Source organism: Saccostrea cucullata, unplaced genomic scaffold (genome assembly GCF_032062105.1).
Source record: "Saccostrea cucullata isolate Sc308-1 unplaced genomic scaffold, CSIRO_AGI_Scuc_v1 ctg3643, whole genome shotgun sequence".
Lineage (NCBI taxonomy): Eukaryota > Metazoa > Mollusca > Bivalvia > Ostreida > Ostreidae > Saccostrea > Saccostrea cuccullata.
The window spans coordinates 18,950-44,761 of record NW_026932662.1 but is presented as its reverse complement, the minus strand read 5'-3'; the positions used below and the strand labels follow the sequence as shown (position 1 = coordinate 44,761).

Sequence of the window (25,812 nt, the reverse complement as noted above, 5' to 3'; positions counted from 1 at the left end):
AATTTTATTGGTTTTGCCCCCATCCCTCAGACCCTAGGGAGCAGGGACCATGAAATTCACAATTTTTGTTCCCCTTCACCAATAGATGCTGAATGCCAAAATTGGTTGAGTGGTTTCAGAAAAGAAGCTGAAAATGACCTTAAAAGTGAGTGAGTTAGAGATTCCCTACTTGTACAGAATCTGTGCATGATTATGAATTTTTCTTGGAGTTACCACAACACATGTATCGATCGAACACGTGTTTACTAGGATGTTAATTTAGATTCTCAATTAAATTGATTATTATTTCGATATCGATGGAATACCTGACCCCAAGACCACAAACCGAGAACTGAGGTCAAAATTTTTTATTTTTAATTAAAAAAAAAGTTTCATTCAATGTATTACCTAAACAGATTACAATTGTGCAAAACAATGCAAACATATGATAAAAAAATATTTTATTATCAGAATTATTTCGAAAGTTATGTCGATTTTGAAATTTTGACTTAATTCTGTTCTCAGTTTATGGTCTCGGGGCCAGTTCTACAATATTATTCATATGAGCAACTTTTTTCTTTCTTAAGAAATGGGCATGTCATTATATGACAATCAACATTCTATTTAAAGATAGCTCAAAACATTCAGTTTAAACGGAAAATTTTACCATTTCAATGCTTTTCATTGTATGTTTGAAATCAATACTAACGTCTTCTGCTGCTTCCATCATAAACTGTTTAGCACCCTCATCCCAGATAGCGGGAACAGTAAGTACCCATTGAATGAGGTCCTCAGTACAATTGTCCGCTACTTTTTCCAAAGTTTCCATAAGGTGCTCTTTGAGGAACTTTATTGCCATCGTAAATATTGCAATCGCAGGCATTTCAATACCGTTTATGTCCTTTATCAAGGTAGACCGTCCTAGTCTCTGTTAATTATACAAAGAAATTTACAACAGTCTAAAGGCATTGCAATTGCAATGTTTGGTTTATTTCACACATTGAATAAAGAACATGTGCTGATCTCTAAAACGGGAGGGGGGTTAGCTTCCTTAAATCATTTATTAACGGACTCTTATTGAATACATTTGCTTGTATCTAATGAACATGAAAAAGACTTTTCAGGTTTTGATGAGGATTCCCTCCCTCCTCTAGAAAAAAAATTCTGGATCCGCGCTTGTTGTTTATACCAACTTTATTCTTATGAAGAGCCATCTTGAAGCGTTTGAAGTACAGCCATCCCTCATGCTCACTAAGTTCTGTTAGTGATGCATATTTGTCTTCGGCGTCATATCCAAATGAATCGAAGTTTTTATCCGGCTTCAACAGAATCACTGATGGTGCTTTATGAGAAATCAGGGATTGACTCCCAGCTATCCAGTTATAGGCTTTGATTCTAGATGGATCTTGATCAAAATCAACACGAAATGAGAATGCGTACCCAGAATATGTTGTACCAAAGTCAATGGCTGCAACCAAATGTGGTGCTGTGAAACTGGACTCTACCTCTTTACTTTGTTTTAACTCCACCTCTTTCCTTTGTTTTGATTCCACCTCTTTACTTTGTTTTGATTCCACCTCTTTACTTTGTTTTGAGCCCATATTGCTTGATAGATTAGGATAAAAGTGGATGAGATTCTTTTTCTTTGAATCCCCAATGTGTTGCAAGTTTTTGTTTCCTAAAAAAAGAAATAAAATTGTTAAATTTAAATTACACTAATTGATAAGCAAATGATATGTTAAGTGTAACATTACATGAAATACAAATAAAATTCCTGTAATATGACAGGAGAAAGTGACACACAGAAACATGGCGTATGTTTTAATGACTTCACATAGCAAAGCAGACCATTTCTAAACAGATACTTAAAAAATAAACAATAATGTTAAAAAGTTCTCTGGGAAATGAACTTAGTTGGTCACGTGATCAAATCCTGTGAAGCCCAAAGGGTTTCTCAGTAGATTTGAATTTGATCACGAACCATATCCGAGTAAAACTGCATTTATTACACGAAGTGGCCGCCGTATTGCTATATTATGACGTGCAATGACCTAGAAGTTGTTTGGTCTTGAAAGTTCACCTTGCTCCAACATTTGAATGTTTACATTCATGTTTAGCAGTCCAGTTCAGGAAAAGGGCAATAACCTTATGCTGTAGTTTTAATACGTAAGTTTCGATTTCGACTGATGCTCTCCGCTCCCCCATTCTTTTTGTTGTCGGAAGGTCAAAAAACCCAAATGCAAACATTCGAAAAAATGTTCTGAAATCGAAATTAAAGTGTAGTGCACAGGTTGTTTGTGAGTGTGTACTTGGCTTGTCACTCTTTTTGGGGGTTGCCCCCTTTGAAAACCGTTGTACCTACGGAGCTTTCAGCTCAACGTAGCCAAGAGCTCGAGGGAGTTGTTCAGCTCACCTGAGCCAAAGGCTCAAGTGAGGTTTTCTGATCATATCTTGTCTGTTGTCCGTCTGTCCAGCTGTCTGTCCGTCCGTCTGTAAACTTTTCACATTTCCGACTTCTTCTCAAGAACTTGGCCAATTTTAACCAAACCTTTAACAAAGCATCCTTGGGTAAAGGGGAATCAAAATTCTTAAAATAAAGGGCCAAGTTCCCTTACAAGGGGAGATAATCAAGAAAAGACAAAAATAGGGTGGGGTCATTAAAAAATCTTCTTCTCAAGAACCACTGGGCCAGAAAAGCTGAAACTTATGTGGAAGTATCCTGGGGTAGTGTAGATTTTAAATTGTTCAAATCATGACCCCCAGGGTAGGGCGGGGCCACAATTGGGAATCAAAGTTTTACATAGAAATATACTAGTATTGGAAAAATGTTTGAAAATCTTCTTCTCAAGAACCACTATGTCAGAAAAGCTGAAAATTATGTGGTTCCAAACATCCTGGGGTAATGTAGATTTAAAATTGCTCAAATCATGACCCCCAGGGGTAGGGCGGGGCCACAATGGGGAATAAAAGTTTTACATAGAAATATATATGAAAAATCTTTAAAAATCTTCTTCTAAACAACCACTGGGCCAGAAAAGCTGAAACATATGTGGAAGCATCCTTGGGTAGTGTAGATTCTAAATTGTTCAAATCATGACCCCCGGGGGTAAGGCGGGGCCACAATGGGGAAGCAAAGTTTTACATATAAATATATAGGAAAAATGTTTGAAAATCCTCTTCTCAAGAACCAATGGACCAGAAAAGCTGAAACTTATGTGGAAGTGTCCTGGGGTAGTGTACATTCTAAAATGTAAAAATCATGACCACCAGGGGTAGGGTGGGGCCACAATGGGGAATCAAAGTTTTACATAGAAACATATTGGAAAATGTTTGAAAATCTTGTTGTCAGGAACCACTGGGCCAGAAAAACTGAAACTTATGTGGAAGCATCCTGAGGTAGTGTAGATTTAAAAATGCTCAAATCATGACCCCCAGGGGTAGGGCGGGGTCACAATGGGGAACATCATTTTTACATAGAATATATAGGAAAAATGTTTGAAAATCTTTTTCTCGAGAACCACTGGGCAAGAAAAGATGAAACATATGTGGAAGCATTCAGAGGTAGTGTAGATTCTAAATTGTTCAAATTATGACACCAGGGGGGGGGGGTCGGGCCACAATGGGGAATCAAATTTGTACATAGAAAAATATTGAAATTTTTTTAAAAAATCTTCTTCTCAAGACCACTGGGCAAGAAAAGCTGAAACTTATGTGGAAGTATCCTGGGGTAGTGTGGATTCTAAATTGTTAAAATTATGACGCCGGGGGTAGGGTGGGGCCAAAATGGGGAATAAAAACTTACATAGTAATATATAGGGAAAATCTTTGAAAATCTTCTTCTGAAGAACCACTGGGCCAGAAATGATAAAACTTATGTGGAAGCATCCTGGGGTAGTGTAGATTCTAAATTGTAAAAACATAACCCCAAGGGGTAGGGTGGGGCCACAATGGGGAATCAAAGTTTTTGCATAGAAAATATGCCAAAAAAGAACCACTGGGCTGTAAAAGCTGAAACTTATGTGGAAGCTTCCTTGGATAATTTAGATTTCAAATTGTCCAAATTATGATCAATTGGGTAGGGTTGGGTCACAATATATATTAAAAGTGGAAAATCTGGTAAAGAACAGCATGGTCTAAGGTTCTCAGGTGAGCGATGTGGCATATGGGCCTCTTGTTTTTAATCGAAGCATATCCGGTGTTCGTCTGCCGATTTTTAATATTTTCGAGTTCTTATCCTTGCATAGGCGTCGGAACAGGTGGGGGGGGGGGCGGGGGCTTAGCCCCCTCTTTTCTAGGTCAACTGAGTAACTCAGGTGACCTATTGCTATATGTTTTCGTCCGGCGTCGTGTGTTAACATTTGAACATTTTCAGCTTCTTCTCTGAAACTACTAAACCAATCTCAACCAATTTGGTATACATCATCTATGGGTGAAGGGGAACAAAAATTTTGAATTTTGGCCCCCCCCTGGGGCCTGAGGGTTGAGGCCAAAACCACTAAAAATATTGCAATTTTTAAAAATCTTCTACTAACTTCTGGACATCAATCAGGCAGACTGTTGGCATGAATGTAATGAACATTGAGTCCTCTACCAAAATTGTAAAATTCATGGCCCCAGGATCAGGGGTACTGGTGCTAGGGCGGGGCTATAATGATTATATAGTGCAAATGCATTATTTCTTTGAAAATCTTCTTTTCTCCTGGGTATTAAATAAATTAACTAAGCATATAGTCATGATGAGCAAGCGTGTCTCTTCCAAAATTGTAAATTTTATGGCCCCAGGGTCAGGGGTTCTGGTGTTAGGGCGGGGCTCTATTGATTATATAGTGAATATGCATTTATTCTTTGAAAATTTTCTTTTCTGCTTCTTGGTATTAAATAAACTAACTAAGCATATAGTTATGATGAGCAAGAGTGCCTCTTCCAAAATTGTGAATTTTATGGTCCCAGGGTCAGGGTTTCTGGTGTTAGGGCGGGGCTCTATTGATTATATAGTGAAAATGCATTTATTCTTTGAAAATCTTCTTCTCTGCTTCTTGGTATTAAATAAACTAACTAAGTACATAGTTATGTTTCAGGCACGTAGTATCAGGGGGGGGCCAGGGGGGGCTTGGCCCCCCACTTTTTCTCCCGACATTACCTTTACTATAGAAAATGTTTACTGAAAGGAAGGTTGGCCCCCCCACATTTCAGCAGAGTGTAGTGTTATAAAGGAAATTTACCCGAAAAAGGTTGAATTGAAAGATAGTTGGTCTTGAAAAAAGTTGGCCACTACCCCCCCCCCCCCCCCCCCCCCATGAAATAGGATTTTCGACTTTGGGCAACTTTTTAATTTTTTTTTTTTTTTTTTTTTTTTTTTGCTTGTCAACTTTTTCAGGTAAGTAAAAAAAAAATTCTCAGGTTGGCCCCCCCACTTTCAAAAACGATGCTACGTGCCTGTGTTTAGCTGCAGAACTGTAGCTCTCTGCTTGAGAAAATTGGGACAGATAATACTTTATCTGTCCGAAGTTATCTCCATATCCTTCTCAAGCAGAGAGCTACAGTTCTGCAGCTAAGTTATGTTGAGCAAAAGTGCCTCTTCCAAGATTGTGAAATTTATGGCCCCAGGGTAGGGGTTCTGGTGTTAGGGTGGGTCTCTATTGATTATATAGTGAAAATACATTAATTCTTTGAAAATCTTTTCCTTTGCTCCTGGTTTTTTTTGACAATGATCGAAGTATATATATTTATGATGAAGAAAGGTGCATCTAGCAAAATGGTTATAAATGGGACTGACCTCATATAAAACCATTAATTTTATAGCTCGCCTATAAGTCGGACATAGAGTTTTGGACCAGAGAGTAACTCCCAAAAATCCGACTACTTATAGTCAAGTATATACGGTAATCAACTATTTTATGATAGAATTTGCAAAATTTTGAAATATGTGGCCCCAGGGTCAGTGGTTTCTTTGTGGAGAGGTGCACAACTGGTTATAAAGTGGAAGTGCATTTTCTCTTTGTTACTCTGATCTACCTCTGGGTAGTAAGTAAATAAAGTAAGCATACTAAGTTAATAATTATGATAAGAAATGGTGCCTCTTTCAAAATTGCGAATTTCATGACCTCTGGTTTAACACAAGAACCAAATTTAATTGTTTGAAAGTTGTTACACAATACTCAAGTGACCTATAAGGCCCGTGGTTAACACTACCAATTTGGGATTTTAAAATATATTCCTCTATCATTGAAAATTTTGTTGATGAAAAATAAAAATGCAAGCATATACTCTTTGTATACTTACTATAAACCTGGCTCTGTGCTATCCTAGAGTCCCTACATCATATACAGGACGTGCATCGTCCAATCAGCTCGTAAACATTGTAGATATACCACAGAATATCTAGTTTCGAAATTTTTTCATGACCTCTGGTTTAACACAAGAACCAAATTTAATTGTTTGAAAGTTGTTACACAATACTCAAGTGACCTATAAGGCCCGTGGTTAACACTACCATTTTGGAATTTTAAAATATATTCCTCTATCATTGAAAATTTTGTTGATGAAAAATAAAAATGCAAGCATATACTCTTTGTATACTTACTATAAACCTGGCTCTGTGCTATCCTAGAGTCCCTACAGCATATACAGGACGTGCATCGTCCAATCAGCTCGTAAACATTGTAGATATACCACAGAATATCTAGTTTCGAAATTTTTGCTATCTCTCTATCTCAAGTTGTAGGTGGAAATTTTAGCTTATACTTTCTAAGCCCATCCCTTATTCAGAAAAGGACTAGCGCGCACAACCTAACATGTTTAAACAGGAACAATCTAAATATGTGAATAGATAATTTTACAAACGATAAAAGAAAATATGAAGTACACATGTATAAGGTCTTGAGAGATAAAAAAAAAAAGTGTACACTGATAACCTAATTTCTTCTCGAAACTTCCAAAGAATAACTGACGGCAGAACAAAAATGTTTTTGCTATAGTCATGCTGATGTCTTCCAATAAAATATTGTTTTCAACAATTTACGTGATAAAAATGCATTTATATAATTTTAATTCTTTGAACCTGTTCTCATTTGCTCCTGGGCATTACGCCGATTACATACTGCATACAAGGTTATTTTCTCTCTTTTGCACCTGAGAACAATTTTGCCCCGTTTTAAAATTCGCTCAGTCATAGTTCTGTTTAAGGTATACCTTTACTCAGATGGCTAAAAATTCCACTGATAAGAACGAAAAACCATCTATTGCACATTGTACACATATGATTTTTGTGTTAAAGGAGATGGGCGAACTTAGCGTGCAAAAAACCCAAAAGCTTCAGATATATAAAAATCATATTCAAATTGTGAATTTTGTATTTAGAGTAAAGTTCTCATCATTGATTTTTATGAAATTCATGAGAAACAAAAAGTTTTGAGGAAAATTTTTCGTTAACATTTATTCTTTTACATAAAAAAAATAATGTGGTATCCATTGAGTTCGAACCCTGGCAATAAAAATCCTGAGTTGCAATTTCTATTAAGACTAGCACGCTTACCACTACTCTACACAAGACCTGATGAAATGTGGCATTTAATCATGTTTGTGATATGACCATTGACTTCAGGGACTTCAAGTATTTCTCGTGAAGATACGAAAATTATGTCACAATCTTATATTTTTAAGGTATAGTGGGTCATTGCTCCATAATTCTGGAAACCAAAATATGTATGTTTTTATGCAAACTTTGAGGATTATCTTTCAAAAAAATGGAGAGAAGACCCACTCATAACGAAAAATAGTGTTATAGGGTGAAAAAATGACTCGTTTTGTCCTCTTTCGTGTGTGTATAATATTTCATAGGCAAATAACTTTAATTTTCGTGAGATTTGTGCAAGTTGTAGAGTTTTTACATAAAGTTTACTTTAATGTTAGATGAAATATTAAGGAAAATTTTGATAAAATTGAGATTTAATTTTTCACCTTTATGTTTGTCGCGCCATGGGCTTATCTCTCGTCATGTTCACCCATCTCCTTTCAATTTCAAATAACTAGGTCAATGACCTCGTTTTCATGCTAGGGCCCCTGAATATTTCTCGGGAAATACCTCAATTTTTCACACTATGACCATTTTATTATTCACTCACAAAATATTACAAGCAACAAAACTCTTTAAATAATGAAATTTTACAGCAATGGAACAGAGTTGCTCCATATAAAAAAATGAGTAGAAATTGGGCCATAAATGTAATAATTATTACAGTCCGAATTTCCTCTGTCATATTCATATTTTCCCCTATTTTTAATAAAATATTGCAAAAATCTGACTGATAAGAACTCTGAATTATTTATAGCATAAGGTTACCTTTGTTACCCTCATTCTCAAGGTATTAATATTATATGGGGTCAATGGTCAAATTATTGAGATATGTTGACTGCAGAGGTTTTTGTACATGTTTTTGAATTTCTTTATTTCATAGCATTCATTTATTTGAAATAACTTATGAGCTTAAACACATACAAAATTTGCAAAATGATGTCTTAAAAGACATGTAACCTTTACTTTGTGATTAATATTGCAAGAAATAAAAATTTCGACAAAAATGAAAAAATTAAAAACTTAGTCCGAATTTTCTCTGCATAGCCATACATTGAGTTTTGTTCCTGTATATTTTCTTCAAGTACTTACAAATTAAATTTATAAATTGATATTGAGATAAAACTGAGTTATTTTATCCATTTAGGACAATATTTGATTTAATATATTATACTTTATAAAATTTCCTCTCTGATTTCTGAAACCTGAGTAAACGTCATCCTTAAGAAATTATTCTGTGTAATTTGAAATCGCCCGTTTGAGAGATTTGCCCTATCAACAAAGGGGCGAAAATTTCCCTATATACAGTAGTTTCTGATGAAGAAGGATACCTCCAAAATATGGATTTCAAGCCTAGTAGTCAGAGGTACTGGAGTTAGTGTGGGGGACTAATAGTTATGCAGAAAAAATGCATTCATTTTTTTTGGGGGGGGGGACCTTCTCAGCTCCTGGGTATTGAAGTATGTCACTCGTCAGCTTTTTAGAAAAGTTCATGCAAAACCTCTTACTTCAAAACTATTTATTAAAATTCAATTTTCATTGTTTATAACATTTAAATTCAACAATGTAAATTGTTTAACATTCAATGGGGAAAACTGCTCAAAAATCCACAAAGAAGGGAGGGACTTTTTCTTATGGTGGAAGAATATTTAGCAGAAAATCAGATAATATTTCCCGTTTAATATGATATTGCTAGAAATATTTAATTTAGGTCTTAATTTATATTTTAAGAACAAGTTGTACACTTTTCCCCAACAAACTTTGCCATAAATTAAGATACGTCAAAGTAGTCAAAATAACATTTAGTCATTTACAAAAATTGTTGCCTAAAATTCACATATTTTGACCAATATTTCAAAATTAACATCACTGACCCCAATTTTTCTTTCATTATTTTAAACTAATCGATACTTGTGACGTATCAGCACTTAAATCTTTTAAAATTTGATATTATTAAGAAAATGTTTTATTTCTCAGTGGTATAAGTTGGATTGCGGGAAGTTGACTGATACACTTTTATCCCCTTTATTGCATCATCTTCACTGGGTGTGTATGTATTTTCAATTTGTGTCCAATAGGAACTTCCTCACCTTCCCGCACCAATACTTCAAAAATGTGCTGACACATAGTTGTTCCGTCAGTTTTTCTTTTAGTTTTGTAATCATTTCGATGTTTTCCTTCAATGAATGGTGTAACTTCAAATCCAATAGTAAAAGGACAGACTCTTGAAGAAATGATGCTTAGTGTATGGCAAAACAATACAGCTCCTTTTAAGACGGCCAGTCCTGGGTCAGCAGGAGCAATAATTTTCTTGTCAGGGAATAATTCTTTTTTTGCTTTGAAAACCATAAACGATTCGGAAAACTCACCAACTAGGAAAGGTTTTGGCACAGATTCACCTTCAAACGAGTTCAGAATTTCTGTAATGTGCTGAATTATTCCTGTTAAAGTCTCTCTGAAGAAGTCGTTAAAGATTTCGGAATCTACTCGCAGTTTTGCAGCCTTAGTATTGTGTGTGACTTTCTTGGCAAACCTTGTCTGTGGCAGTGCTTCTACCAAAGTTTCATTTGTTTGCTCCTGAAATAACTCATGCAAACGAAACGGTAATGTAATAGGTATTTTGTCCTCTAGATCTGGTTTGATGGTACCTTTCTTTGTTTCAAAATAGCGAAAAAGTCGATCCAATATAATCCTCTATGCTCTCATTCTTTAACGTCGTCAAAACATCATTTCCCATGAGCTTGGCCAAACATTGGTAGAGTGCGTCATCCACTTTGGTTCCGCCCTAGGCCTCGCCTGTGGCTTGGCGAACCTCACGCAAGTCTTGATTCGGCCGGACATCATGAACTGTGATGTCGGCTGTTCCACCTGTAAAATAAATTAATATGATACAACAGTTTTAAAAATAATGTACAATTCTTTAGAACTAAGGAATTAATTACTGAAATTACTAGTATACAGTGTATATGTATGTATACATCGGAATTTTCTTTCCCTAAGGTTTTTGCAATAAGACGAGGTTTATCCTACAGGGATCCTAACTGTTGTATTTAAAGATTAATGTAATAAACGTTCGAATTTCTATAGTTGTACTAGATTGTTTATAAATATCATTTTAGCTGCTGAACTGTAGCTTTACGAAAAAAAATATATATTGACAAACCGGAGAGCTACAGTGCCACCCATTGAAAAGACTATATATTTACTGTGCACAAAAAGTGTGCTCAATTCTGTATTACAATGTAATTTTTCTAAATTCTTACCTCAATCACAAAAAGCTATATTTAAAGAAAAAAGTACTCTACTACTTGACATCTGCACAAAGGTTTTCTTTTGAACATTTGGGGCTACATGTATGGCTTTTATATACTAGTATCTACTTCACATGTGTATTTCTTGTGAAAACATCTCTTTTGAACAATTTCCTTTACATTTAGACGTTTGACCCATTGAAAAACATTTACATTAACATTGGATATCAGTTTTGAATGATAAGGCTTGGAGCTTTTATATTATAAAGGGTATTTCTTGTGACGAGACCATCCCTTTAGAGCAAACAGTTTTGAACCTTTGACCGATCTAGTTGTGAAAGAAATTTCGTTTATAACTTTTTACTAGTTATTGAATTAGAGCTAGGGTTAATTTCATAGATATATTTCTAATTTCAAGACAAGGTCCTGTGTCACGACAGGTGCAGAGTTTGTCTCTTTACGAGTGTAAATTTTTGAAAAAGACTAAAACAACGTTAACATATCATAAATCGATATTACAAAATATTATCTATCTAATGGTAATAATTTTTGAAATCGATAAAATAATTGGAACATAAAATACTGACAGAGATAGTACTGTAAATATGAAAGATTTGTTATAAATCAACAATTGTAAATCACTAAGGTAGTCTGAACTTTCTTCATTAAAGAGGGCCATATGCTCCAAGACTAATGTAATGCCTATGGTTTTTCCTTCGAGATGCTACTGCAACGGTTTGAGAAAGAATGACATCAAATTAAAAATAGAATTCCAATACGCATTGTCTAGGAGTTCAGAAATGTTGCCATCTTGATAAACACAATGCTAAAACCGTGTGTGCAAATAAATGAAGAAATGAATGAATGAAAGGGGGAATGAATGAATGAATTAATTTATTAATTATTATTAATTAATGCATTTCTTTCCGAAATGCTACCAAACTTAACAACAAAATACAATTCATTAAAATACAGAGGGTTTAGTTAAAGGTAGATGGACACAGATTTGAAGTTATCAATTTCTCTATAATATTACGACTTATATATTTTAATAGCATTTCACACAAAAATTAATTAATAATCTTTTTTCATATAACAGATATTAATATTTCAAATATTTTGGCGGGTTTGATTTGATTGACACATCCTTGCACTTTTACAAATTAATTTTATTCTTAATCCTTAGTAAAAGTGGCAATCTCGTTGTGTATAAATGAAAAAATATTAATACTATAATGCAGTAGACATGTTCGAAAGCAAAACAAACACACAATATATTGTCAGTCCGTGCAGTTGTGGTAAGCAGACTGTGACGATGTAGAACGCACCCGGTGAATTGAAAATATAAACAAAAACAGAACTCATGCCCTGTTTACAAAAACTGTGTACATAACACGAGTGTGCTCGATTTGCTAAACTCTGTACGCAACTCTTAGTTCGGAATGACGATACTTGTGAAGGAGTTTTGCTTTCTAACATCTCTACTCTGAATAAAATTATTTTTCTTGATGAAATTTTTTATATTTCTCATTAATACACAACAAGATTGCCACTTTTCCTAAGGATTATGAATAAAGTTAAAATTTGTGAGGGTACAAGGATGTGTGAATCAAACCCGCCTAAAAATTTAAAGTTTTAATAACTTTTAAATGAAATAAGATTTTTAATTAATTTTTGTGTGAAATGCTATTAAAATATATAAGTCGTAATATTATAGAGAAAATATTGACTTCAAATCTGTGTCCAAGTACCTTTAAGGCTCTTAAAATTTTTTACTAAGTTTACGTTTTCATTAAACTTTAAAATTATTAAGATGGGAATTTCTCACTCTCACGAAAAAAAAAATTAAACTACTTTTCTTGGCCAAAATAAATACCAAGGGACGAGAGGGGAATCCAGGATAGGCAGGGACAACGACAGGGAGTGAACAGGGAGATTTAGAATGTCAGAAGAAGACAAGGAGTAGACAGGATGGACAAGAGAACGACAGGGAGTGGACAGGGTAGTCAAGGACAATGACAGGGGATCATAGGAGAAAATCAAGGAGAGACAGGAAAATGTCAGGAACTGACAGTGGAACAACAGGGGATTTTTTTAGAATCTACGGGGATTTTTAATTCAGTAGTGTGGTTGGGGGGATATAATGATTTTATTTTGTTATTCCTTACCTCCCAAATCTAGCACCATATATCGAGTTCCAGGTTTGAATTTGTACGATTCAGTCTTTCCTTTATTGATAGACATAACTCCTATAGGAATATGATTACAATAAATGGAGGCCGGGTCCCGTGCTAAAACCAACTGATTCCTGTCAATATCAAAATGAAGGAGGTAGTGGAGAGTTTGATTTTATTCAGACTGCGTGACATGCAATTCTTTCTTTATTGTCAAAAACGGCTAGAACCTGACAATGTGACTACAATACTAACGTCAATCGCCGCTTCCATCATGAAATGTTTTGCACCTTCATCCCAAATGGCGGGAACAGTAAGTACCCAACGAATTTGGTCCTCGGTAAAGTTGTCTACTCGGGATGTCAAAGATTTCATCAGAAGAATATGGAGATAACGAACAGTATTCAATATCAAAGTCCATAAAACAATACAAAATAGGAGCAGAGCAAACACGGACCTCCGAAACGTCAGAGGTGGGATCACGTGCCATGGAGGAGTGAGCATTCCCTCCTGACAGGTCACAACCCGCCGTGTGCTCATTGTCATGATCGTGAAATAACGGAAAAAATCCGTCGTCAATTCACTGTATAAATAATGGACTAACAATTGGTATGAAAAACGGTATTTGCTGACAAGGCCATTGTATCGACCATAGAACTTACGAAGTGATGAATTTAAACGAGACGGCTGATTGTTTCATTAACTTGCTTGTCAATAATTTACCTCGTTTATGAAATTGTTCATACGTAGAGCATGCTCTTGCGTACCCCCGGGGGCCACGGTTTGAACAAATCCGAATCTACGCTACCTGAGGATGCTTCCTAATTAATATCATTGATTAATCATCATTTGGCTTTTCTATTTTTAAGATTTTCTAGATTCCTATGTAATTGATACCCAATGCTATCCCTGCGGGTCATCATTTGAACAAATCTCAATCTACACTACCAGAGGATGCTTCAATATCAATATGACTTATCATACCTTTGTTCTTCTTGAGAAGAGGATTATAAAAAAAATATTCTTATATATTCCTCTGTAAAAGCTTTGATCCACCATTGTGGAACCACGCTACCAAACTTGAATCTAAACTAAGTAAAGAGGATTTCACATAAGTTTCATTGACACAGTGGTTCTAGAAACGAAAAATACGTTTCATCAAATTTTCAATATTTCTGAATTATCTCCACTTGAATGAGGAGGTTGCCCTTCGTTTGAAGAAACTTGAATCCCTTTTAACTTAGGATGCTTAGTGGCAAGTTTGCTGGAATAATAAATAAAGAAAATAAGGCTTTTTTGTGCGCAATAAATATACACTTTATTCAAAGGGTGAAACTGAAGCTAAACTGGTCGTCCATCCCATTTTTTTTTTGGAACCAGAGAGCAACAGGTCTGCAGCTAATATAGCAGAAATAATAGCATGAAGGATAGGGAGATAACGAACAGTACTCAACATCAATGTCCATAAAATAATACAAAATAGGAGCAGAGCAATTAAACACGGACCTCCAAAACATCAGAAGTGGCGGGTTAGGTGCCTATACTAGTATTACTATATATTAACGCGACAAAGTGGAAAAATTACTAATTGTATTATTTCTACTACTACTTCAAAACTAACAAAAATTCTCTGACAGTACCAAGTAAGTTTAACAGTTTTCAGTCACGTTTAATCAGAAACCGATGTTCGATGCTTTTAGATAATTTTTCCCCCAAATCAACTGAATCCGCTTAATGATGAATTGTGATGTGTCGACTAATTTATTAGAAGGAATTTCAAAGAGACTTACAAGTGACCGACAATAAGATATAAGTATGATACTTGTGTAAAAACAAGAGATGTTTGTAAAGCACTTATGCCCCCTTCCTCAAATTGGAATTTCTCCATGTTCAAGGGGTATAACTCTGACAAAAATGGCGCGATTGTACATAAAACAGAACTTGACCTAGATATTTATCTGATAATTCTGTATACCTGATTTCATTTCAGTACTTGCAACGGTTGTGAAGAAAAAGAAGGGAAACTAAAGACAGCAGCAAAGCAATACGCCTTCCCTTCTTCGAAGGGGGCATAATAAAAATGGCACGATCGTACCTAAAACAAAACTTGACCTGCAGTATTTGGCCATAATATAATACGCAAAATGGCGGCCGTAAAAAATTTAAAAATTAAACATGCATTTTCTTTCTCTATATCTCGGTAATTTGAAAGTAACAAGTTTTGACAGTCATGTGCATCCATACATAAGCGTCATATCTGACGTCACGTAAAATGCGGGTTCCGTTCATCTATTATAGAATATGTTAGTACGCCATACAAAATAGCTCCGAAAGGTAAAGACCTGTCGACAGATAAGAAGAAGACGATCGTTTCTAAGTAAAATAGTGGGTTATGTAGCCGAAAAATTGCAGAACTTAGAATGAGCCTAAATACTGTGCAGAAGATGTTGAAAAGAAATCAAGAAAGGGGTTCAGTGAGAACAGAGGAAGATCGGGTAAGAGAAGATTGGTGAGTGAAAGGGGGGATCGTGTGTTAGAAAGATTGGTCAAAAAGAATAGGCAACAGACTTTGTCTGATTAAACCAACAGTTTATATGAATCTTTACCCCAGCAAGTTTCCAGCAGGACAGTTCGACGAAGGTTAAAAGAGCAGTGTTACCAGCGATGTTGTGTTTCCAAGAAAAATACGATTTCCAAAAATAATCGCCAAGCCCGAATTTCCTGGTGCCGGACGAAGTTAGCCTGAACAGTTGAACAAAACTGGTCACACGTTATTTTCATTGATGAAATAAAAGTTGTGTTATGCATGGACAGGAAAGTATATGTATGGAGGAAACCCGGTGAACGATTTCAGCCAGCATGTCTCAATATGTATACAGTAAGCACTCCCCCTACTCGAGTATATCAGCCATGTTTTGGGGCTGTTTGGCTTACCATGGTGTCGGAACTTTAACAGAAGTTGAGGGAAATATTAATACTGAGAAGTATATCTCTGTTTTGGATGACAATTTGTGGCCTCTTGTTGCTTAAGAATTTAGTGAAAGTCCGTGGATATTACAAGAAGATAAGTGCCCCGTGCACCAATATCGACAGTCCTTCGCTTGGAAAGAAGAAAATAATGTTCCCACCCTTACTTGGCCAAGCCAATTTCCCGATATTAACATTATAGAAAATATATGAAGAACAATCAAAGTTCGACTAGAACACCGGTTACAGGAAATAAAAATCGGCAGGACTTAATTCGAGTCGTGAAAGAAATTTGGGTGTCGATCGATTCCGAGACTATAAAAACTTATACAGGTTTATTCCAAAGAGACTTAAGGCTGTCATAAAGGCAAAGGGATATATTACGAGATATTAATTAAGTAAGACATATTTCACTTAATTATTATGAAAAAATAACGAACATAATCTCAGGTTTTAAAACATTTTATTGAAACGGAGGCCATTTTGCGTACTGTATTATGGCCAGATATTGTAGATATTCAGCTGATAAATCTGTATACCAAATTGCATTTCAATATGTGCAACCTCTGTGAAGAAAATGAACGGACACTGCAAATAAGTGGAAGTCCAATGGACATAACTCTAATAAAAATGGCGCGATCGTACATAAAACAGAACTTGACCTAGATATTCATATGATAATTCTGTATACCAAATTTCATTTCAGTACGTGCAACGGTTGTGAAGAAAATGAACGGAAACTAAATGGACTAGCAGATCGACCGACAGACAGCAAAGCAATATGCCCTCCCTTCTTCGAAGGAGGGCATAATAATAGAATGAATCGTTTATTTGTTTATTGCATTACTCTATATCAACATATAGAAAAATTACAGAAAATTGATAGAATAAATAACTTCATATTAAAAGTTATAAAAATTTTCTGACTCGGGTGTTCTTGCAATTTTCCTCATATTTAAAGCATTGAGAAAAAGCACTAAGAACTAGTGACGGCCAAAAATAAATATACCGATAGTACACTGAAAGTTTAATATAAAATCTGACTACGCGTGATAATTGTTTGGGAATTAACTTCGAAGGAAATCGTATGAGTGCCTGTATGTTTCATCAAGGCAATCATCTGTCAAAGCAATGTCGAACTGAGTACCCCCGAACTCAACTACAGCGTGGATCAAAGAATCTTCAGACCAGCCTCCATTTGGTCGTCGAAGCTTTATAGCGCCTACTTTGGTACAGTTTTTCTCAGTGGTATAAGTGGGATTTTGTGAAGTTGACTGGAAAATTCCTATTCCGCTCACGGCATCTTCTTCATTTGGTGTATACGTGTTTTCGATTTTATGACCAATGGGAACCTCCTCTCCTTTCTGCACTAATGCCTCAAAGATATGCTGACACATTGCCTGATTGTCAGTGGGTCTTTTAATTTTGTATTTACTTGGATGTAGGCCTTCGATGAAGGGTACACAGACTTCGAATCCAATAGTAAAGCGACTGATTCTTGAAGAAATAACGCTTGGCATGTGACCAAACAATACAGCGCCTTTTAAGACGGCTAGTCCAGGGTCAGCAGGGGCAATAACTTTCTTGTCTGGGAATAATTCTTTTATTGCTTTTAAAACCATAGGCGACTCGGAGAACCCGCCAACGAGGAGAATTTTAGACAGAGACTCTCCTTCAAACAAGTTTACGATTTCTGTTACGTGCTGAATTATTCCTTGTAGTGTATCTTTAAAAAAATCTTTGAAAATGTCGGGATCCACTCGCAGTTTTCCGGCCTTAAATATGACTTTCTTTGCGTATCTCGTCTGTGGCAGTGCCTCTGCCAAAGTTTCTTCTGTTTCTTCCTTAAATATCTCTAGTAGACGCAGTGGCAGCGTTATGGTTATTTTATCTTCTAAATCTGGTTTGACGGTACGCTTCTTTGTTTCAAAATCGCGAAAGAGTGAAATATAATCGTCCATGTTATCTGTCTTTAACCTTGTGAGAACATCGTTTCCAAAGAGTTTCACCAAAAATTGGTAGAAGGCGTCATCCACTTTGGTTCCACCCCACGCTCCACCGGTGGCATGGTGGACTTCGCGCAGGTCCTGATTTGACTGTACTTCGTGTACTGTTATATCCGCTGTTCCTCCTACAAAAGAAGAAATTAAATTAACAACTAGATTATAACAATCAATGGTACTAAATAAAAGTCAGTTCCGTTTAATTTTCAGAAATTCGAAAAGGCAGTCAAACGATCTGGTCCGCAACATTTCTTATTTTAGGTATTATTTTGGCTCGTTTACCTCCCAAATCCAGAACCATATATCGCGTTCCAGGTTTGAACTTGTACGATTCAGTTTTTCCTTTATTGACAGACATGACTCCTATAGGGACATGATTACAATAGATGGAGGCCGCCTCTGGCTCCAAGGCTAAAACCAAGTGCTTTCTATCAATACCAGCCTGTAAGTACACGTAAACATAGTTGACAGTGCCCAAACCCTACATGTGTTTTTATAATAATGCAGGGAACTCGTTATCTAATGTACTAAGTACATCTAATCCGTTCATATACTGCACTAAAACAAAACAAAAGCTGGTTCAGGGAATTTATTATTAACTTGCTTAATGATATATAAAAAATTTTTTTTTACCTTTCTACCTCCAGATTTGTAGATATAATTTCATACCATACATGAGTTTGTTTCTAACTTTCACATTTTGGTCTAAAAATCAATAGGGTTCTTTCTTTCTAATTTTGATAGAATCGTCGGTTACAATTAAGTTTCATTGCAAAAGCTAACAGACAACTTTTAAAAGATTATGTTATATTAGAATGAAGTATAAGTTGCCTGATAGGGTTTCTTTTCTGCTGATAAAGTCATTGTATCGAAAAACTTCAGAAATGATGGCTTCAAAAAAGACTTTTGATATTGAACCTTGTTTTCATCAACTTGTAATTACGCAAAGCTGTGTGCTCGCGAAAATTTAATTCTCACGTATAATAGTATTTTTTAGTATATAGAGTAATAATCACAATTCGTGAAAATTTTATCTTACTTATCAAGAATCAATGCCTATCTCGCAGAATTCTTATTTGTAATGATTTAATTGAGTTTTGGAATCCACTGCATAAGTACAGTGGCGCCTCATTCATCCGTGGTTCCTAGTCAATTTGTCCGGACATGTGAAGCATTCGGATATCTGAATTACCAGAATTACCAATGAAAAATCGTCCGGATACTGAAGCACCTGGATATCTTAAGGTCCGCTGTCTATGGTAATTTATTTTGATTGCTGGGAATATTAAAAATTGGCATATGGTTTTTAAACAAACATTTCTTTCATGGACAGATCGAGAGGTATGTTATCATCTGCATTTCTACTTGCAGAATTATATCTTTGATCCCTGTCCTTCGGAGTATACGGTATAAAAGTAATACCTCAATATTGCCCATCAAATGACGACCGAAGAAGAGAGCTAGACATAATTGAACAATTTAGAAACAATACTAACGTCTACTGCCGCTTCCGTCATGAACTGTTTTGCACCTTCATCCCAAATGGCGGGAACAGTAAGTACCCAACGAATTAGGTCATCGGTAAAACTGTCCACTCGGGTGTTCAAAGTTTTTATCAGGTGATCTTTAAGGTACTTAATAGCCATCGTAAAGATAGCCATCGCAGGCATTTCCTTGTCATTTATATCCTTTATTGTGGTGGTTCGTCTGAGACTCTGCAAAATTATCCAAAATTTTATATTTCGTGTGAGTACTAATACAGTTTTATTAACCTCATGTCCTGTTTTTAAAATAAATTCCTTTCTTAAGGAGCACATGTACAATAAACCTTTTTTTTCATCAATGCAAATAATTTAACAAACTTTATTCTTATGGAGAGTCATCTTGAAGCGTTTGAAGTACATCCATCCTTCATGTTCATCGTCTTCTGCTAGCGTTGCGTATTTGTTTTCTGCTTCGTATCCAAAAGAATGGAAGGTCTTGTCCGGTTTCAGCAGAACCACTGACGGTGTCTTTAGAGAAACTAATGCTTGATTTCCAGCTATCCAGTTACAGGCACTGATTTTGAGAGGGTCTTTCTCAAACTCGTGACGAAATGAAAATGCATACCCAGAGAAGGTTGTACCAAAATCAATGGCTGCGACCAGAACTGGTGCCGTGAAACTCATATTGCTTCGTTAAAATAAAAGAAAATTAAATTATTTGACTTTGACTATCTGAATTTTAAATGAATATATGTTTGTCATTCTATGATTCATTTATGGAAGAGTTGCTCCTTTAGAAATCTATACACTCAGATGGCATTCTTTGCAGTGTTAACTGACTGATAAATGACACGTGTTTCCATAAAAAAAAAATGAAGACAGAATACTGTATACAGGGAAATTTTCGTTCCCGTATTATTATCCCCTGGCGCAACTAGTTGCGGAGGGGATATAGCGATGCGCGGATGTAGAGGGGGGTCGGGGGGGGGGGGTCAGGACCCCCCCTCCCCCTGGAATTTACACGTTTAAAAAATGTATATACTATAGCAAGAAAAAAGTTACCTTGGACCCCCCTTGGAAAACGCTGACCCCCCTGGTGAACATGAATATGTCTTAATTTGGAATGAAAAGTGAAAGATTTAAGGAATAGAAGTCAAAGACTACCCCCCTCCCCCTTGTTTTCGCCTCTTTCGCTTTATCCTGGTTGGGCAAATTTAAAACGGTGCGAATCGAAGAATATAGCATTATTTCTTAAATAGAAGTGTGACTTGGCGAATTTAAAACGGGGCAAAATTGTTTGCAAGATTGAAAGGGCGAAAATAAAGCGGGGCGAAAATAACCCTGTATACAGCATACTATTCCGCTATTAACAATAAAAAATAATTAGAAATAATTATTATTTCAGGAATCACTGTCTATAGTTTGTTTGGTATGCCAGGGCATCAACGACAGTTGTAAACGTAGGATAATGTGCATAGTGAGCAAATTTGTACATTCTTCCTTATTTTGCAAATGATTTGTCATGTTTTAATCTCAATACTTTCTATGTTAATTTTAAACTCGCCCGGGAGTTAGGGACATATTTTTTCGACCAGCTCCCCGGATTCCTTCAGTTCACAATAAAGACGAAGTGAGATAAGAAAATTTCCTGTTCTGTAAATAGGATTCTATAATCTACTTTCGATTTAATGAAAAAGTTAATATAGGCAAATTTTCGATTAATTATATTTAGTTAATGTTGTAAACTATTTCTCTATGACGTGTAAGAAGTAAATAAAATATTTATATACATTATACATTACTTACTGATTCCTTCAAATACGTTTTAAAGTACAGTGACTGGGGAAAAGACTGTGTAAACAACCGTCACAATTTGTTTACAAACATTAACGCATTTATCTAAAATCTAGTTTCGTTTTGTATTCACTTCTCTCTCTCTCTCTCTTTCTCTCTGAGGTCCCTAATGTACATATATAAATAATTGTTAATTCATTACATTTTAGAATACAAAAACCATTACACAAATGAAATACAGATATGGGTGTATCAATTTAAAAAATCTTAGCTACAATAAACCATGCACTTGTCATTTTCTTTCTTTTTTCTCCTCTTTAATATAAATTGATAATTTACAATCTATGACATCGATCTACACTCCTTACGACAAGTAGAATTTTCCCCATAATTACTCACTCTAAAGTCAAGTATTAGATTTAATACATTTTCGGCCAGGTTCATACTGTAAGTTGAAATTTTCTCCTGAAATAAAATGATATAAATATGCCAAGAATGTTTGACTTTTAGTTTTTATTATAACATTTGAAAAAAGAATGTACAAATAAAAAATATACCGTCCCATTTTCCATGAAACTGCTAAAGCATTAAACATTTTAAATATGACTTTACAAGAAATCTGCAATGGGTGTTACTAATTAAATTTTACAACAAAAGAGTTGTCAATCTTACTAAGGAATCAAGAGCAGTTCCAAATCATATTGCGCCACTTCTTACCAAAACACCTATGATATTTATGGTCACAACATTTTATGCTGATGGTTATTTTTGTGGCAAAGATTGATTGATTGTATATTGTATAACGTCCCTCTTGAGAATTTTTCACTCATAAGAAGACGCTATGGAGCAAAGGAAATAGACTATAAATGCACCATAAATACGACCTTTTCATGTCAGTGGTAATTTCAAGTCATCGTTATTTCAAAATAATATGGGACATTTATTACTCCTTTATGAAAATTGTTCTTTTGGCAAACTTATGCCCTTATATTATTCATGGAAAATTAAAGATGACAGATCCTTTCTATATCTAAAAATTATAAGTGTTACGTATACTGTCTTTGACGTTACGTACTTCTTAATGTAACACCCTTTCTCCCCCCACCTCGATGCAAATAAAGTCGGGAATGGCCTAATTGTACGTATGTAAAATAAAATTGATTTTTCTCAAATTTTTACAAAAATTAGAAGTAATCAAATGTAAATTCGATACCCCTACCCAGTTTGTCCTTTCTTGACATCAACTTTAATAAAAAAATTACAAATTGCTTAGTAGTAGAAATGCTTTGTATCATTAACGTTAAAAAGATGTGAATCCTCAATACCCGACAAAATGATTTTTTTCACTGAACCCCTGTGAAATTTGATTGTAACTCGGGTAATTTAAGGACCACCTCATCTTGTTTGATAAGTATTTAACGTTTTCTTCATAAATATAAAGACATTAAAATTCAGGAACAACAAGAGACTACAATACATGTACAATATCAAATGTATACGCTTTCAAAGACATGTTTAATTTGATTTAATATATAGGAACAACAAGAGGACCACGGGCCTTATAGGTCACCTGAGTATCATTTAATAACTTGATCAGAGTTACGAAGAGAAAATGCACTTCCACTTTATAACCAGTTGTGCACTCCATCCGCAGGAACCCCTGACCCTGGGGCCACATATTTCAGAATTTTGGAAATTTTATCATAAATTTGATTTCATCATAAATGATTAATACCAAAGAGAAGATTTCAAAGCATTAATTTATTTTCAGAATATGGTATCCCCCAACTCCCGATACCCCTGACCCAAGGGGTATGAAATTAACCATTTTGCTAGATGCACCTTTCTTCGTCATAAATATATAAACTTACATCATTGGCATAATACCTAGGTGCAAACAAAAAAAAAATTGAAAGAATTAATATATTTTCACTATACATGTATAATCAAAAAATCCCCCCTTTATACCAAATGGCAAAACCCCTGACCCAGTGGCCATAAAATTCACAAAGGGCTAAAGCCACGAAGTACAAAAATATGCCCTGTTTCCAAAATGAATAAAATTTTATTCTGTGATAGGTTAGACTTTGTGGGTTATAACATAATTTATTTTTTATTGATATCTTTTCCAGTTCTCTTTTTATAGTCGTTTGCAATTGGTATTGTTTTCAAGTAAAATCTACATTGTACATGTATAACGTCATGACTTTTGACGTTATTTATACACATGTATATTGTAAGGTATGACGTTTACGTTATTTAAATGAAGGTAATTATATCTACATTATTGGAAGGACCCGCTAAAATAAACCCTACCTAAGAATTTGGGAAATTTTATCATAGGACTGTTAAGAAGTTTTGAATCATGAGATAAATACATGTAGCTAGCTAGTTTTTGCTTTGATTAAAAAGTGTCTAAATACTGTTATATATTGTCCTGTTAAATCAAAAGCAACTTTTTAAAATGATACATCAAGAGAAATTAGGGGGAAATTATTTACGGTGTAAATATTAGCTGTATCCCAATATTGATTAATCCGTAAAGTCACGAAAAAATGAATATTAAGTGTTCAATCTTTTTTTTTTGGGGGGGGGGGGGGGGGGGTGAAATTATAGTAAAGGCAACAGAAGGTTGTTTTATTAAGCGGTTGCTACTTGTGTGATCATTCAAAACATAAGGGCCGTGTGTAATTAACATTACCATGTGTATATGTATATACATGTATTTTTTGTCTATCATGCGTAATTGTATGGACATTTTGTTTAAAATTATCCCTCGAACTTGCTGTACATATGGAAGGATATAATTTTGCCGACGAACCTTCACACGATTTTTATCGTCAAGTGTAATCCCTTGGGTAGAAGCTCTAGGGTAGTGTACATTGCTATGCATACTGGAAATTCATTCGAGATTCATAGTCAAAGACGTTTGACGGCACTTGTTTTGATAAACTGTAAATTAATTACCAAATCTGTAACCGCTTTATTTAAACCTCTTTAAACGCCAACAGATGAACAGGCGCGGATCCAGAATTTTTTTCCAGTCAAAAAAATATACAACTCAGAAATTTCTTCTCATGCAAAAAAAAAGCAAACAAACAAAACAAATCAACAACAACCCCCCTCCCCCAATAAACAAAATAAACCCAAATAAACTCCTTTCCCATGTTTCGGATTGTTTCCCCCATCGTCTCAAGACACGGTCTGGAGTCCGCATACAGCTCTTTCTTCCAGAATGGGAGAGTATGGGCATTTTGGTCGTGGTTTGCGACGATGATAGTGTTTTCCCATACATATAAAACCATAACTTTTTATACAAACTCAACACAGATTCCAGGGTTTCAGTGTCATCTAGGAGGGATCCAAGGTCACTTTTACTTAGTTTAGTATAGGTATTTAAAATTCTGCAAATCCCAGTCTCTTCATTTAGATACGCGCATGGATGAATACCGGGTATACAGACAAAGGAGGTAACGTTTATAATTTACCAATTCAACGAATTCCTATCAAATCGCTATCATCTCGGAGATAGAGAGAAAAATGTGAAAATTACACATCCTAAATACCAAGGTAGCATATTTTAAAATTATGATCTTTCAAGGCAACGAAATTATACATGCACGAGATAATTCTGATATTCTTGGACACCCCATGTATGAAATAACTGCTGTCATTTTATATAATGTTTGATACCCATTTTGAGCGGAAACTGGAATATATGTAATTCCGTTCAAGTGTAGATCAAGGCCAGTTATATGTTATGCAGTTAAAGATCTATGTTATATTTTTTTTAACAATAAAGAAGATTAAAGATCACCCCAGCTGTTGTGATATGTTGTGAGAAAATAAATTACCCTACCTTTTGATCATAATAATCAAGTAATGCAAGTATTTATGAATGAAAACACTCACCCCCCCCCCCCCCCCCAAAAAAAAACACTATTGAATAGATTTATTTAACTTCGTCAGTTTTTCACTTGTAAAAATATTTTTTTTTTTTGATTGTGTATGTAGGTATAAATTCTCTAGATTTGCCCTTGCATCTACCTCCAACTAACTAACGACCTGTAGCACAGATTACTTATGAAATATTTGGAAAACCTAAGTAAACCTAGGTAAATATTTAAAGCAAAGGGGGCGTTGCAAAAATATTTTATGAATACTGAATTCTAAGACACAACAATACGCTGACATATTTCTGTATTTTATATTTTTACCACATGGAATTATAATTGTTTGAAATATATATTGATGAAAATATCAGTATACATATGTACATACATCGATACCCTCCGTGCGAAGCTAAGCACGGCATCATTAATAAGATTTTGCTTTTGAAGCAGGATGAAAATTTACTTTTCTACACCTGCATAAAATTATTTCAGAAGATTTTGTTTAAAAGTAAAATAGATCGATGGCTGATATACGTATGTAAATTGCGGCTATAATATGTAACAGTGCTGACTCTACCTCTCGTAATATTATAAGGAACTTGAAATTGACATATACTCATCAAAGTTCAAAACTTTGTTTCGTGGAATTCAGGGACGTAGCATCCGGGGGGGCCAGGGGGGGGCCTGACCCCCC

General features: G+C 35.1%; 2 protein-coding genes and 1 pseudogene across 2 annotated transcripts; all 3 read right to left on the bottom strand.

The window, feature by feature from the left end:
- Positions 1 to 628: 628 nt before the first annotated feature.
- LOC134235741 (heat shock 70 kDa protein 12B-like) lies at positions 629 to 2,090 on the bottom strand. The gene is made up of 3 exons (XM_062717887.1): positions 2,060 to 2,090; positions 1,173 to 1,657; positions 629 to 907 (listed from the first exon to the last, which is right to left on the bottom strand). Exons 1-3 carry the CDS (start codon positions 2,088 to 2,090, stop codon positions 629 to 631), a joined length of 795 nt encoding a protein of 264 aa, XP_062573871.1.
- Positions 2,091 to 9,518: 7,428 nt separating this feature from the next.
- LOC134235740 (heat shock 70 kDa protein 12A-like) lies at positions 9,519 to 13,370 on the bottom strand (annotated as a pseudogene).
- A 3,020-nt stretch (positions 13,371 to 16,390) lies between these two features.
- Positions 16,391 to 21,327, bottom strand: LOC134235742 (heat shock 70 kDa protein 12A-like). Its single transcript, XM_062717888.1, has 5 exons — positions 21,238 to 21,327; positions 19,810 to 20,119; positions 19,444 to 19,662; positions 18,230 to 18,389; positions 16,391 to 18,075 (listed from the first exon to the last, which is right to left on the bottom strand). Exons 2-5 carry the CDS (start codon positions 20,113 to 20,115, stop codon positions 17,012 to 17,014), a joined length of 1,749 nt encoding a protein of 582 aa, XP_062573872.1. The 5' UTR covers positions 20,116 to 20,119; positions 21,238 to 21,327; the 3' UTR covers positions 16,391 to 17,011.
- Positions 21,328 to 25,812: the final 4,485 nt, after the last annotated feature.